Source organism: Streptopelia decaocto, assembly GCF_964273445.1.
Source record: "Streptopelia decaocto genome assembly, chromosome: 13".
In the NCBI taxonomy this organism is placed as follows: Eukaryota; Metazoa; Chordata; class Aves; order Columbiformes; family Columbidae; genus Streptopelia; species Streptopelia decaocto.
In genome coordinates, this window is record NC_138668.1 from 5046585 (window position 1) to 5062139 (window position 15555).

The window sequence follows — 15555 nt, forward strand, 5'->3', positions numbered from 1 at the left end:
GGTGTGGAAAAACAAGATGAAAGCAAACCCAATTGTTTTTAAATACATTTTTCTGTTGCTTTCATGTGCCTTAGTCCTACCAGCAATCTTGGACTGATAGGGTTGTCTTTGCTACCGAGCTCAGCTAATCTTCCGATATGTCTAAAGAATAATAAAAACATTGCAGTATAATATTTATTTAAGTCTGCGCAACGTGCTTTCATGTGTATTCAGGATTATGACATACTTTTATATTTTTTTAATGGAAATGTCTTCTTGGGAATGCAAAAACTCAGCTTGCTGGGAGGTCTGAGCGTACCCCAAATAGGCAAACTTTGTATTAAGGGACTATTTACTAATGGATGATTAATGGATCTCAGAAGAACATTAGCAGCGATGGGCAGTGTGTGGATACACTGGGGATAGCACATAAGCAAAACAGGCTGTAGGTGACTGCAACTAGTGTTCAACCTGCCCAAATGCTGCCATTCTTTTTTGTGTTTTATAAACTACCTATATAATTCTAAAACATAATCACAAGAAGACATTTTCCACTGTAAAGCTGCTGAACAAAAAACCTTCTAGGCTGCCTGTCAGCAACACAGCTCTCTCCTTACATGGGCTGGATATACGAAGAGCAAGGAGGAACCACCTTTACTGTTAAAGTTTTACTGTGTAAAAGTGTCTCAGAGCTCTGTGTCTGTACACTCTGTGTCCGTACACCCTGACAGTGCTCAGTGTTGGCTACACCTGGTCAACTAGTTGCTCAGAAAACTTAGGATAGGTTTATCTTGACCTGGGATGCTCTTGGAAATGTCTTATTCATTTCAGATGCGCTACATCCCTGAAGCCAGGTTAACAGATGAAAAAGAAACTTCTGGGGGCACACATAAAAGGACAGCTTGGGATAGAGTCGACAACGCTTCAAAACACATGCAACAACACAGTCATGCTCGGTGCAGTAACCCATGCAATGTCCATTAGAGGAGATACCGCTCATGCGAGGCTCGGGGCAGTGAGCAGGGGTGTGAAGAAGGACAGACCAGCGGCTGCTCTCGGCGATGCCGGTGTTAGGCTGGGGTGACCTGTGAAGGCAGAGGGTTTGCAGCAGGGTGACAGCAATGAGAGATCAGCCACACGGCTCCTCTGAGCCCCTTGAGCAGCCAGAGGGCTGCGTTTCAGAGCCCCAAGGCTCCCATCTCTGCTGGGTCACCATTCATTCCTGGTCCCTTTACGAACAGTTTTACTTCAGCCAACAGCACAGCAAGCAGCTCTGGCCTCCTTCCAGTTCACGCACACATTTTGACACCTCTTAGTGAGAATATACGATGCTATTCTCCCCAGTTTGGATCTAAGTGTTCACTGCACACACCTATTTCTATAGCCTGCTCAACCAGAGCCATGGGGTCTGAGAAGAGTGGACCATGGGGATGTGGGCACAGCAAACAGGGGAGATCTAGTGCATCATTAATTACAGTAGGCAAAATGTAACCTGTGCCTGATTTCTCCATGGAAATGGTTTCTGGGATGAGACTCTGATCAGCCAACTGGCAGAATGATATCAAACACAGCCAAGTATCCCTTCAGCTGCAGCTGATGGTTTGAATTCATGGAAATGCAGGAGAGAAAGGAGAAACCACCAAACGTGTGCAAAAGGAAAAAAACACAGTCCTTTCTCGCCCTCACTTCTAGACGTTGGCTAATGCTTGAACGTCACCTCTCTGAAGAGTATTTAAACTTCTTTGCTTCTGATTCTGCTGACATGAAAATTAATGAAGCACTGTCTCCCAGCTTAAAAGCATTTAGGTTGGCATTACAATCACCAGCTACAGCTTCTCCATTATTCTCCTCTGCATGAAACATTAGAAAGCCCTAATGGGTTTATATGCATGCTTGGCACAGAGTAGCTCGATACCTGCAGCTGCCTGGAAAAATAAGCAAGATGGTTTGATAATTCCCTAGTTGGAAATACTAAACACTCAGATATGCAGCGCCTAAAATTTTAGTTACAGCTCAAATGTTTCTGCTGGATACAGAGATGGTTGTGGCACTGAGAAGATGGACTCATTTAAATACCACTGAGTGCTGCCCATGATTGCTCATCCCTAGGGAGAAAGGCAGCTCTGCTGGGTCTTACAACAAAATTCCTTCTGCAATGTCCAGACACTCAGCTCTGTACTGGGAAATGCCTCAGAGAAACGCAGCCATGGCCACACCGTTGTACAGAGTGGGAATCAGGAGAAAGCGTTTGCATTTTCTCAGTTTTTGGGGTCTTCCCAGGGACCAGTGACTCAGTGACACTATCAAAAGGCACTTTGTGCTCCCCAGCTCGGGCCTCCCCGGGGCTGTGTCAGGCATTTCCAGCTTTTGGCACAGTGTCACCCAGACCCCGCTCGCAGCCTTTGAAGCCCAGGGTACCGCCTGCGTTTGACCTGACATCGAGCTCTGCTCGGCGGGCCAGCGGCTGCTGGAGTCACAGCACATACAGGCGGGTTGGATTCGGCCCCGTATCCTGAGCGCAGAGGAGATCAAACTGATCCATGTGGTTTTAATCAACAACTTTAATGTGGGGAGGTTTGTTTCAGTCTGTGTTTTCTGAGAACCTCACTAAAAGGTTAGGAGCTGCAAGATTATTAAATTACGCTACGCTTATTTACATAGTAGATACAGCGGATGGAGGTAGCCACTGTGTCAGAGGTGTGGGTTGAAGGGGACCTTCCTGCCAGGCTCATGAAAGGCCAGAAAAGTACCTCCAAAACAAACATGTGATGGCGCCCCATCCCACCTGCACGGGGTGTGACGAAGGAGCTGTGTCCTGCTGCAGGGCTGTCCCCTCCGCAGAGCAAACCCTCTGCCAGGCTCACTGCTTTGCACACAGGGTCCAAATCCTGGACCCAGTCTGCAGAGCCTGGGATTTGTACCCAGGGCCAGCTCAGTGGGACTGTCCAGGCACAGATAAACTGAGGCTTAACATATTTCCAGGCTTAAGCCCAAACCTACAATGGCTCAGTGGTGCATTTCTGTGTGTGCAGGTACCTACAGGTGCCCAAAGACCTCAATACACAGAAACAGCGGGTTGCTACACACAGAGGACGTTACAGACAGGAGACAGGACACAAAGACAAAGTGCCAGGCAGACAGGGCGAGTCCAGATGGATGGGTGTTGCTCAGATAGTACATCTGTTAGCTATGCTGGATTTTACTCTTGTTAACAGCCCTAATTCTTCCTCCCCATCACTGTGCACCATCCCCTGCCTGCACATGCACACAGACACTCCCCCCCGGAGACTCTGCCACGCACGGCACCAACCACATCTCACATCTTTCTGAGTCTGCCACGTTTTTTCACCAAATACATCATCTTCTAAATTACCCAGGAGATGAAAACTCCTCCCACTTAAATTAAAAATATCCATTAAAATGTAATCTTCCAAAATTTGTATCAGATATTCAATTTTACCTTGTTAACAACTCAGATCTGGATGCCAAGCTGTCCATACTCAACAGAGGCAGGTAGGAGACCTCAGAGCAGACGATCTGGGGTAACCTCCTCAAGCTCAGCACATGGCCAAATGTTTAGCCTCTGGGTTGCTATATTGGACTTGACCAGCTTCCAGCAAGCTGTCCTCCTCCCTGCGCGCTCTCGGTGAAACGTTACAACCCACATCTGTACAATGCTTGGGTCTGCGGTCTGAAATATCTCCTTAACTCTATCCTTCAAGATAGTCGGATAAAGAGGGGTGATGTAGCAGTGTCCATCACTTTGACAAGGACTGGCTCTTTTTGGTGTCTAAGCAGCAAGCCAGAGACAGGCTTGTAATAAGATTTACTTAGTAATCAGGAACATCAGCTGGCTGTGGTTAAGTTATCCCTCCTTACCTGTGCCCCAGTCTATTTTGTCTAAGGATGCTTAATGTTCTTTGTAAATAACCTTTTTCTTTTTTTTTTGCTTAGGAACTTTGAGTTTATCTGATTGTCTACTTGGATCAGCACATTGGGGTAGAAATACTGCACAAGCAGGAGGACTCTTGAGAGCCTGACACTGATTTTTCTTTTATTGTGTTGGAAATGCTGCCTTCAGGATTTCTACTTCTAATCCTAGCTGGAGCCTCAAACTCAAAAACCAAGATGGGAAAAGGGAAGTGCACTTCAACTCTTCTAAATTACTGAACAGATTAAACATCTGTTTGCAGCTGACTAGTTTGATCTCGACTTCATTTTAATCCAGCTAACTCAACTCAGAACTAGCTAAAGCGAAATGGGCTTGGCCTTCACTGTAGTGTCACGTCAGTCTGTCATTAAGACCCTGTGGAGACCATGGTGCAGATATTTAGTGCTGAGGTCTCCCACAACTTTATTAAAACCACAAGAGCAGGACAGGAGCTGTGAGGGATGCGGCTGCCTGCCTTCTGACTCAAGCGTGGATGGATGGAGGAAATCGGTTGGGGTTTCCACTAGCAAAGTCTTCGACTGCTGTGTCCTGAGAGCCAGGAAAAAGACTATGCAATCTAACTGCAGTTTTCCCAGCTGAAAATGGATACCTGTGGCTTGATGTTTGTGAGACAACTAGCCATTTGTCACAATGAGATATTAGGTCCTTGCAGGAGATTACAGAGGGCGGCACAGCACAAGGCAAAGAGCTGCAGGGCTGTAAGCAGGGCCAGAAGCACTGAAGCCTTATGCCTGACTAAGCTCATCCTTGATCACAGTGGACAAGCCATGGTCCCTCACTTCTAAAAATGCTTGCCATCATCTAATGCAGGCCACCCCTGTTCACTCAAACTGTCTGGGAGGTCAGGGTGGTCGTTTCCTGGCAGTTTCCCTGGGAATACCCACCAGATGCTACAGGCAACTTGTCCCTGCCAAGGAGCAGTAGAGGTGAGAATTAATACATGAGAACCCCTGGGAAGTTTTGGGTCAGGAAAGGAGCACAAGCTCAGGTGTTTCTCTGGGCTGGTTTGATGGTACCTACTAGATCCAACTAAGAAGCCGATTTCTGCTAAAGGTGTTCTTTTGTACCCTAGTGGCCCTGCATCTGGCCAGTATTTCCATGTAGAACATTTGCAAAGACAAACTGAGTCCCAGCACGTTGCTCAGCACTGAATGGCTCCCCCGGCCTGTGATGGGGCCAGCATCTCTTGTAATGGACATCTCCCAGAGAAGAACTGTTCTGGACAGCCCCATTTTGGGGCTCCCTTCCTCTCCCCAGGGCCGTTGGTTTGTTCATGCCCTTCATGCAGCATGTCTGTGGCATGCGGGGCCATGCGCTAGGATTCTAAAAAGCATCACAACTATTTTGTCTACGAAAAGAATTAATAAATCAAACCACCACCATCATCAGATGCAAGCGGCACATTAAGCCACAGGGCTGCCCTGGGGACTGGCCTTCACGCACCCGGTAACCATTGCAGCTGTTTACTCACTGCGTCCCTGGGTCACACCGCAAGCTCCTGCTCGGTGCTTGGGACACGTTTGCCTTGCAGAGCACGATAGAGGACTCTGCTCGGAGGACTTTTCTCCCCAGCCAAGTAAACAGGTAATGCTTTACATCAGGCTTCTAGAGGACAACTCCAGGGTGTTGGCAACCCAAGACTTAAGGTACCGCCAAAGAGGTAACGAAGCAAAACAACCTCTTGAATCCCATGGAAACAAAACCGAAGGAAAAAACGAAAGTCTTGCTTTGGGAGCAGGCAGGGCTCAGAAAGATTTTGGTTTGTAACACAGTCTACCGACCAGACAGGTATATCTCCTTACTCCTGCGCTTTTTCTCCAAGCGTCTCAGGCGCTTCTCCTCCCGCCGCCGGGCCTCCTCCGCCTCCTGGTGCTGCCGGCACTTGTGGAAGTTCTCCACCACCACCCCGACAAACATGTTGAGCACGAAGAAGCTGACGATGAGCAGGAAGGAGATGAAGTAGAGAAGCATCCAAGGGTTATGGTTCTGGATGGGCTGGTGAGGTGGAGAATTAAAAAAACAAGAGAGTAGAGAAGCGGCACAGACAAGATGTGTATAAATCAGGATATTGGGCTCTCTGTAGCAAGAGGACAGCACAGTACATACACTTTTGTGGGGAGGATGAGAGGGCTGTGATGAGTTCGGAGTTTTTTCCCAAAACAGTTTCCTCTCATTCAGTTTCTCACCAACTAGAATTTTCCTTTTGTTGTAAACTCCATCCTAGCCTCTGTAAATTGGTTTAGAGGATTTAATTATTTTGGCATTTATTTCATACAACTTGAGATAAATCTCAGTGGATGCGCACCATCACACCTGGAGATCACTTTAGTTAAAGATAGGCTTTTTTGAGATGTGGGCTCATGGTTAATGTTTCTCTGTTATTATGAGATCTCCAGAAGCAGAGAAAAATTAAACACAAAGTGTTACTGTAGCTATGACGGGGCACTACTCATCTAAGACTCTTGATTTTCCTTTGGAAATGCCACATAACATGCAAACTTAACAACGACTCTTTTGCAACATTCCTGTTTGTTTCCCATCTCGTGTGAGTTTGCTCTTGTCATGCTTTCCATGAAGCCACACTGCAATGGCACGTGTGGCCCTCCTCAGGTACCATCACTCTAATTAAAAAGTCCATCATCAGTGCCTGTTTGTGTACTACATGGGGTGCAGCCACTGTAAAAGCTACTCAGTGGAGAACCCTGGCAGCCCAACGGGTAGTCACGACCTCGAGAAGGTCCTATAGCTCTGCTCCTTCCTGGACTTCAAAAACATCTGAGTCACCCAGGCATGAGGTTTCTGAGAGCAACACATCTGGACTCTGCAGCACATTTACCTGTTGGTCAATGCCCACGGCATCCAAACCATCGTACATGATGTTCACCCAGCCATCTTTGGAGGAGAGGACAAACAAGGACATGAGGGCCTATGAGAAAACAAACAAATAATCAGAAAAGACTGATCTTGCATTTTAGTCTCCAGAAAAGAAACTAACAACAGACAATGCTCAACAAAACCAATCCACAGCTCATAACACGTCATCTGGCCTAGAGCTGGTGGACAAATGCAACATATAGTGGCTTGTTTTTACCTGTTTCCGTATCTGGCTTGAAAGTGAGCAAACTATGGTTGTTAATGGTCCTTTTCCTTCAAATATAGGCTGACTTTTGCTCAGACACATCAGTCTTTCTGGTCACCAAAGCACAATTAAAACTCAATATGCCAGGCTGGCCCAATGTCCTTGGGTTTTAAAAAGCAATAATATATCCCAGCTCCTACTACGGGCTGTCCTGCTTTTCAGCCAGTATAAAGCACCTTATTTTTTTTCATTTGCAAACATAACAGCTACAAGTCAAGACACTAAAAGTGACACTTGAGGTCTATACATGAGGGACTGCAACACTCTCCTATAAAGAAGGAATTTAAGACAACACTCTCCTATAAAGAAGGAATTGTGTAACCTTAGGAAGTCTGGCTGCAAGATATGAAGAGAGGACCTGATCCATTTTTACCTGCTTCTGATAGATGAATGAATGCCTATATTATTTTTGGAAACTCCCTATGATGGAGGTTCTGCACCCTCCTCAAGCAATACATTTTAAGTGCTCATCCACTAGAAACTGGTACAGAAAATCCTTGTGATGAGGACTTTACCTGTCCCAAATTGTCAAAGTTGTACTTCCGCCGAACCCATTTGTAGCGTGCATTGGTGCAGTCAGTCTTGGTAGTGATGTTTTTTACATCAGGACCATCACAGTAGTAGAACTTGCCTTTAAAAAGCTGTATTTGAAAAGCAACAAAAAAAGAAACAGAAAAGGAAGCAGCTTTGAATAGTTTGTCCCCTGATTGATCTTTCTTTCCCCTAGTAGAGCTGTTTGCCAAGTTCAAATTCCTTTCCCTCCAGCTCAGATACTTAACACGTATGGCATGAAACTTTAGGCCCTGAGACATCATTGTGTATCCGCTCAGCCACAGAAGGAAGGTGATCCTGCAGGCCTGCCCTGTCTTGTTGGGAAGATGACAACCCCTCCTCTGAGGAAGAGATATTCTATACATCCCAGCACACAAAGCTGGGAGGGATCTGGGGAATTAGTCTTTTCCCTCCCCATCCCTCAGGCAGGCTTGGCTGGTGCTGAGTTGTTCATCCCCCTGGCTCTTCTTTCCCAACACCTAACTGAAATCTTCCTTTGGAGAGACTTAAGCTCATTACTTCCAACTTAACCCCCGGTGGTGAGAAAAGACAACTTCTGTTTTGCAGCAGTGACTTACAGGTGGCCGTGGTAAGGGAAATACTCTACCTGGACCCCTAAAATCCCAAAGATAATGAAGAAAGCACAGCAGATGAGAACAATATTCCCAATAGGCCTCAAGGAGGAGATCAAGGTTTCTACCACCAGCTTCAGCCCTGGAGCTCTGCTGATGACTCTGGAAAAAATGGCAAAATGACAAAAACTTTTAATTTTCATGCATGTCCCGTTATTACAGTTGCTTTTCCTCCTCTGCTTGGGCTGCAGCAAAGCTAACACAATCCTCCTCTACCTGCGGGCAGCGTTCAGAAACCATTAGTGACTTAGTTGGAAAACCAGAACACTCACAGTCACAGTAGATGGAATTAAAGAGTGTGAGGCCCCTGTCAGCAGAGTGTTGGGCAGTTGCTTACCCCTAACAGCAAAGAGGAAATAGTCTCTGTGGGCAGAACATCACAGAGGTTCCCACAACAGGGTTATTTGTTAACTCAAATCCCCTCTGTGGTCTCTCTGACCCAAGCAGAGGGGCACACACCAGGCAGGAGCCTGTTTCCTACACATCCCATGTAAAAGCTTCACAGTGGTACTGGAGAGTATATCATCCTCCTCCTCCTGGCTCACCTGCCCCACTGGCCTGAGCCCTGTGCCAACTTTTCAAACCGAGTCATTTCAATTTCTTTCCTAATTAGTTGCTGCACTGACTCTTAGCTAACAGGAACTTGTGATCAACAGCTTCACAGCAAAGGGTCATCCCACTAAAGAGCAGCTGGCGGGCTGGCAGAGGCCAGGCATGCTCTGAGCACGGCCTGAAGCCGCTCCTGGGTATCACAGAGAACACGTATTTTCCTTTCCTGTACGAGTACCTGGAGAACAGTTCTCCCACGTGCGTATGAAAAATGTCTTTGCACACCTAAGTGTAATGAGCCCAAGCAAGATTTTCTGGGAATGTGGGGGTTTTGACTGAAGAACATCAAAGCTTTTTTTAGGAGGGGTCAGTAGAGGGGAGAAGGTACAAGTCCTTGCAGGCAGCTTGAGCTTGCACGGCTAACGATGCTTTCATGGCTGCCAAACACAGAGAAAGAGGAGATTCGTATGCTGCAGGGACAAAGAATTTCAACAGGGTCTTGTTTGGCAGCAAATAACGTGGAAGGCTGAACTGCACCTATCAAGTGTTAGGAACGGTCCCTGGAGTAACCCTAGAAGAAGCTGTGATAAGTGAAGCTGTTATGAGAGATGATGAATTCCTCTCTATTAATAGGATCTGGCCTAGTTATTCTCCAAGACCAATCCCTTTTTTTCCCCTTACATTTACTTAAGAATAGCCAATGCCCCGATTTCAGTTCCTAGAGAGGTATGTTAGGTTCCCCAAGGTGCCACTAGGCCAAGGCTTGTCCAGAGTGACCCAGAGTGGCTCCTGGTGACCCAGCACTGCAAGAGGACCCTGATGCCGCCAGCAGAACAGAGTACAGGAGCACGAGAGGAGACAGAAACACTCACACAGTTACTTGTCACTAAGGAAATACAGAGCAGCAGACAAATAACTGTTGTTCTTGTGGTCATAAGCCCAAACAAGATTGCCTTTTCCTATTATTCTCATGAGCAAACAGCTTTTCATCAGAAAGCCTACAGGTCTCAGAAGGTGCCAATCTTATTTCCCCTGAAATTTCATGAAAAAAGGCTTGTGCTTCTTGCCAAACAGCATGGAAATAGAAGCCATGAGCTTATAAAAATCCCCCAAGCATTAACACTCTTTATTATTGCATAATCGTAAAGAAAATACAAATTCTCTTTATTCCTTTTCTCAAATACGTAAAGCATCTCCTCTTCCTCTTCCTAGCTGAGAGCTAAATTGTTTTGCAGTAATATCAGATATGCAGCCACGGGAGAGCAGGTATAGGTGCTGGAGCTTATCAAATTATTGTCAGCACCTGTTCAATTGCAAATTTTCTCCCAGCCAACGTGACCTCTTTGGTTGGGAATTACTGGGGGGTTGTGCAGTTTAACAAGGAGCCAGACAGATTTGTAAAACGGTGATAAAAATGCAGCGTGGAGGAGGCGTTCACTGCACTAATTGCCTGAGAACGATAACACCTCTCACTCCAAACTCCACCTGCTCTTTTCCATGCTGGAGAAGATGAATTATATAATAACTAATTTCACTGTTTTCAAACAGTTTCACTAGATAAGAGCTCCCCAAAAATGATTCTACCCATACTGTGTTTCAGCTCATTGTGTTATTGAGCAAGACCTTGATGGATCATGGGCATTTTTTCAAACTTTTTGACCTATCCACACAAAGAAAACTCAGCCACCCTCTTGGTGATTGTACCGGAGAGGTCTCAAGGTCCGCAGAAGTCTCAAAACGCGAAGGACACCCAGGATCTTGGCTCCGCCTGCCGATGCCATGGAGACAATAATGTCAATGATAGATACAAAGACCAGGACTCCATCCAGGACATTCCAGCTGCTCTGCAGGTAGGTGTTCTCCCCAGAGAAAAAGCCAAGAGCTACCACCTACAGCCAGGAGAAGAGAGACATTTAATCTTCACCTGGATCACAACTATGTCTGGTCTTTGCCAGGACTCACTAAGGGCCATGGGATGAAGATGTAATTACCTTAACCATCATTTCAGCCACAAAGATTGCAGTGAAGATGTAATTAGAAACACTTAAGAATATCCTTTCCTGTAAAACACAGAACAACAAAAAGAGGCAAGTTATTTAAAGACATTAGAAAACAAACACCTTTCATCTTGCAGGGTCTCGCCCTGACAAGACTAAGATCTGGATGTTGGATCAAGGAAGAAAATGACTCAGGTACTCACCGTGCTGTGTGGATCTATGTCTGGTCGCTCCAGTGCTATAGTGATGCAGTTGAGAAATATGAAGACCAGCACCACGTGATCGAACATTTTGTGAGCAATGACCTTCTGGCACGTCACTCGGAACCTGAAGAAATGGCAGGGAGAAGAATATCCTTCAGATATTTGGGTCAGCAAGAGACTCCCACCCGAACGGCGGGTCCTAGAAAACCTTCAGCAGCATCATCCCAGGTGATGAGTGAGTCTCTCCACAAGCTTCAGCTGTTATAATCAATGCTGTAAACAAGTTCTAATAACAGCTACTATTAATGCTGGTTAAACCACACTTCTTGGACAGGCATGGAGCGAACCATGCAACAATTCTGCCCACATGCAACAGAAAAAGTCACCTGAAAATCAGAGATTTCTAAAACAGTGCTTCTGCATCAGAGAGGGATGTTTCTCAAGGGAAGGCTAACTAGAAATGTAGGATTCCATTACCACAAAAACCTGGAGGGCTGGCATTTCACTGGGATTTCTTACCGATTCTGTGGGGAAAACAAGTAGAGGGACCAGTCTTCATGAGTCTTGCACCACTGTGGTTTGTAGGGCTCCAGGACTTTACGAATCCGGTAGCAGTAACTCTGGAGAGAAAAGAAAAACCACCTTTTCTTCCTCTTTTATTTTCCTGCCTCTTCAACTTTCACAGTCCTTTTGTGAAAGGGGGCAGGACCATAGCACCTGTAGGCGATCATGGGTTTTGGGACAGAGCTGTGGCAGAACTGTCACATTGTCCAACAAAGTGGGGAGGAAAGGGGTGGAAGTAAAGGGCTGTTGTACAGTGAGCTATGGACATATCAAAGCAAGACTTCTAGGCTGGTGTCATTTTGAGATCCAAAGTTGTGTCAAAACCAAAAATGTCTCAATCAACCAAAAAGTTAAGTAGAAAACATTCTTTCCAGGTTTTCAAGCCTAGATGCCAAACAGCTTTTGTGAGCAAAGACATCAGCTATCTGTTGAGCCCACAGCTCGTTTTTGGAGGCACCCTGGGCCAGTGGGACAATCTCTACTAGTCCAAAAATTAGGCAAACACGTGTACAAACCCTTGCAGTTTGACCTTGTAAGAAACCACCACAATGTAAGAGCCCATCCCATTAGCTGAAAAAAAACACCTTCTTGGGAAGTGGAGGCCCTTTCCTTGGATCAGGATTCATGTTGTTTACACCAGCCATTAGGCACTAACACATTATTTCCAGGCTGCATTTTTAATCAGCCTTCTTGGAGTGGAAAAGCCACTTAATGCGTGACCACCCAATTTCCCCCTCAACTCACATCCTCCATGTCATCCTCGTAGTCCACGGCATCCTCTTTGTGGCCATCGACACGCAGGAAGAACTCGCTGGGGACGTGAACCATCTTGCCGTTGCAGTCTTGGTACTCGGCGGGCAGAACGGCCACGGGGCTGATGCTGAGCGAGTGGTGCATGGTGGGCAACTGGAGCAGCTCGGGCAAGTCCAGGGTGCTGCGGTAGTCCAGGGACTCTGCCCGGCGGTGCAACGAGGGCCTACTGACTGTGCTAGACTTGGCGTCATCGGAGTCATCGTCTGTGCTGCCTTTTCCCTCCCCAGAGAGCAAGGACTCTCGTTCTCCCGACTGATTCTTCTTCTTGAGGCTCGGGGCTCTGCCCAGGCTATTCCAGCTCGAGCGTTGGCTTCCCCAGTTGCTGCTGGTGCCCCAGTTGGCGCAAGGGGAACTGCGGAGGCTGGACTGAGAGAGGAGAAAGACATTTGAGGGTTTGTTTCCTGGAGGAAGCCAAAGCATTTTGCCCAGGTTAGAAGAGCCTTCTCATTGCAAGTCACGTCTTCGCCTTCCAGCTCTCCTCACTGCTCTGATTTCATCCCGCCAGTGCCTTGAGCTGGGAGCCAAGCACCCAGCTGAACCCACACTGAAGGAATTCCTTGAGCTACACCTGTACATCAACTACTAATCCCCTGTCCTGCACGACTTCTTACTGTCCTAAAACAAATTGTGCATAAAAACTGAACCCAAGGACACTACTGCCATTTACCTTTGCTCATGTTCAAGTGGTTTGAACCCACAACCTCCCTGGCTTCCAAAGCGGGTCTGGCACCCGAGTCACCCGAGTGTCTGCTGGAAGCTGTGCCCCTGTTTGCATGACTTTCTCTTCAATTTGCTGCGTAAGCAGACGGAATGAATGTTTCTCTTACGGCAAATTTCTGGCACTGAGCAGTGTGTCAGTGCACTTTGGCTGGCAGGTAGTTGCCAGGATGAGAACAATTAAGGTCAGAGCAGAAAAGCTAGAAGAAAAACTCCTTTTCCCTCCATGGCTTCCTCCCAGCACAAAATGAGGCAAACCGCTTTCCTCCTCCTTCTCAGTGCTGGCCAGCTCTGCTCTGACTGCTTCATCTTCCTTTGGCTGGTGGCACTAATGTGCTCTCAGAGAAAGGATTCAAACCATGAACAACGCTCTCCAACAACTCACAATCCCATGAAACCCCAAGGCAAACAACAGTCATGTCTATTTTCTTTTCAAAAGCATTACCTTGACTAAGCAGCTTACCAAAGGGGATAGTGGCTCTGTCTCTGTGTGAAGTGCCTTCACGGTCCGCTGCCTTGATTTGAACATGATAGTGCAGTTACAGAGCAGAGGAATGGGATAGATAAGCAGCAGTAAAAATCTACTTTGTCTATTAACTCTGCTGCTTCTGTTTTCACAGAGCTGCCCTCCTGCTCCCCTGTCGCAGGCAAAATGCAATCAGTCGCCACATCTCTGCTCTAGGAGCTGTGCCTAGTGGCAATGGGTCAGCTCATACATCCTCTTTTCCTCTGTTTCCCTTTCAACAGGGCCACTGCACTGGAGCTGCAGCTCAGCTGCTGTGTTGGTGAGGACAAAGGCTTCATTTCCCTTGACACAAAGGGGATTCAAGAAGCAACCTTAAAACACCGCAGGGGGAAACAGGCCTCATGCTCACAGGAACACTTCAGAGCTTCTCCAAGGCACCACAAAATGGGCAGTGTGGTTTGCAAAAGATGTCTCCTCCTCCTCCTTAGGTTTGCTTGAATTACTGCATGAACTTACAGCTTGTCTCAGGTTGCATCTCTCTGGTGAGGTGGCTTGGCATAGAATTCCAACCAGATACTAGGCAGGAAAACACTGAATCCCAGTACATCCCTGTCTCCCCTTTCATATACTCACTGTCCTTGACTGTGACCTTGTCACTGTGCTGCCCCAGCATTGCATGCCCCTTCATTTCTCCCTCCTGACTCTGTTCTCCTCCTGCCTTTCCACATACTTCTCACATCTATCGCTCTCCTTTTTCTTTTCCAGCAACGCACACGCACACATACACACACACACATCTCATCTGTGCCACTTGCAGGCACTTGAGAGTCTTTAGCAAAAGGAACCTACCAAGGACTTCTGATCGCAGCTCAAGGGGTCTAGCGAAGCGTTACTCCCTCTCCTCGAGTCCACAAAAGTGTGCACTGAGTCCATGTGCGGGGAACACTTTGGCGTGGGCATTGGCGTGGCGGCGGTGCGCATGATGATGGGCGGTGGCATGCTGCCCCTGCCCTCCAGGTGTCCGTTTGGGGTGACCGTGAGCGAGTACATCTTCATCTCTGCGGAGAAGGGGAGAGAGAACACGAGGTGAACGCTCAGCTACACAAATCACCCTTCAAAATAGACACTGCTCCTTGGGTCTCCTAGGAACTCCGCCAAAGGGAGATGAAACGTTGTGGGCAATAGGATCATCCCCACCACGCTGAAAGGCAAATGTCACAGCATTTTAAGAGGCATTCAGCCCTGTACGGACTTGGAATCCATTGTCCTCCAAAAGGAGCTTCTTTTGCTGTTTCTTGGGATTTAGAATGGAGTTACAGTTTTGGCAGGTTGGGAGAGAGTTTCCAGGGAAAGGACATCGTGGACTGTGTAAAGTCACTCTGGGAAATTAACCTCTTCTCCTTGTTATACGGTCTTGTACAGAGATTTTCATGCTCCAGGTTCCTGCATGGGGAAGGCACTAAGCAAATATGTCTTTGTTTTTGTCTTTAGTCATCTGTTCAGGGGACAGGAAATGGAAGCTGCTTTTACACATCCACCCATCTAGAAGAATAAACCTCCTGTAACAGGAAATTTAATGGCACATCGCTGTGGTAATTGCAGAAAGCACCTATTTTTTAGCTGGATGGCAAGTACAGACCACAAAAACCATATTCATACTGAAGACAAACCAGACGTAACACCACCAGACCTATAAAGTGCTGTAATACTCAAAACCAAAAGCCTAATTTCAAACATAAAACTAAAGCTGAACTAGCTCCTGTCTTACTTGGCTTAGTCAGTTTTAGTTTAATAACTGCAGAATCAATCTTAAGGAGAGGGAAGGATGGGAGCATCCGTGAGGAGCAGCAAACAAGTACAAGTTTGCAGTGAGAAATCCAAGCAAGTGCATTACCCCTCCTATTTCTCTTCCCCTGGCTGCTTTTGTAATGCAGTGTGCTTTTATTGTATCATCTGTTTAGTTGCTGGCTTGTACACAAATACCTGATCTGC

At 46.8% G+C, this 15555-nt stretch overlaps 1 protein-coding gene across 1 annotated transcript in view; it reads right to left on the reverse strand.

The window, feature by feature from the left end:
• The window catches only part of CACNA1H (calcium voltage-gated channel subunit alpha1 H), a 119294-nt gene that overhangs the window by 26006 nt on the left and 77733 nt on the right, over positions 1 to 15555 (reverse strand). The window contains exons 14-23 of the mRNA XM_082064529.1: positions 14413 to 14621; positions 12312 to 12746; positions 11523 to 11623; positions 11004 to 11127; positions 10795 to 10863; positions 10508 to 10692; positions 8230 to 8356; positions 7586 to 7711; positions 6768 to 6857; positions 5734 to 5926 (exon numbers count right to left, since the gene is read on the reverse strand). Coding sequence (XP_081920655.1) covers positions 5734 to 5926; positions 6768 to 6857; positions 7586 to 7711; positions 8230 to 8356; positions 10508 to 10692; positions 10795 to 10863; positions 11004 to 11127; positions 11523 to 11623; positions 12312 to 12746; positions 14413 to 14621 — 1659 coding nt within the window. The remainder of the gene's footprint in view (positions 1 to 5733; positions 5927 to 6767; positions 6858 to 7585; positions 7712 to 8229; positions 8357 to 10507; positions 10693 to 10794; positions 10864 to 11003; positions 11128 to 11522; positions 11624 to 12311; positions 12747 to 14412; positions 14622 to 15555) is intronic.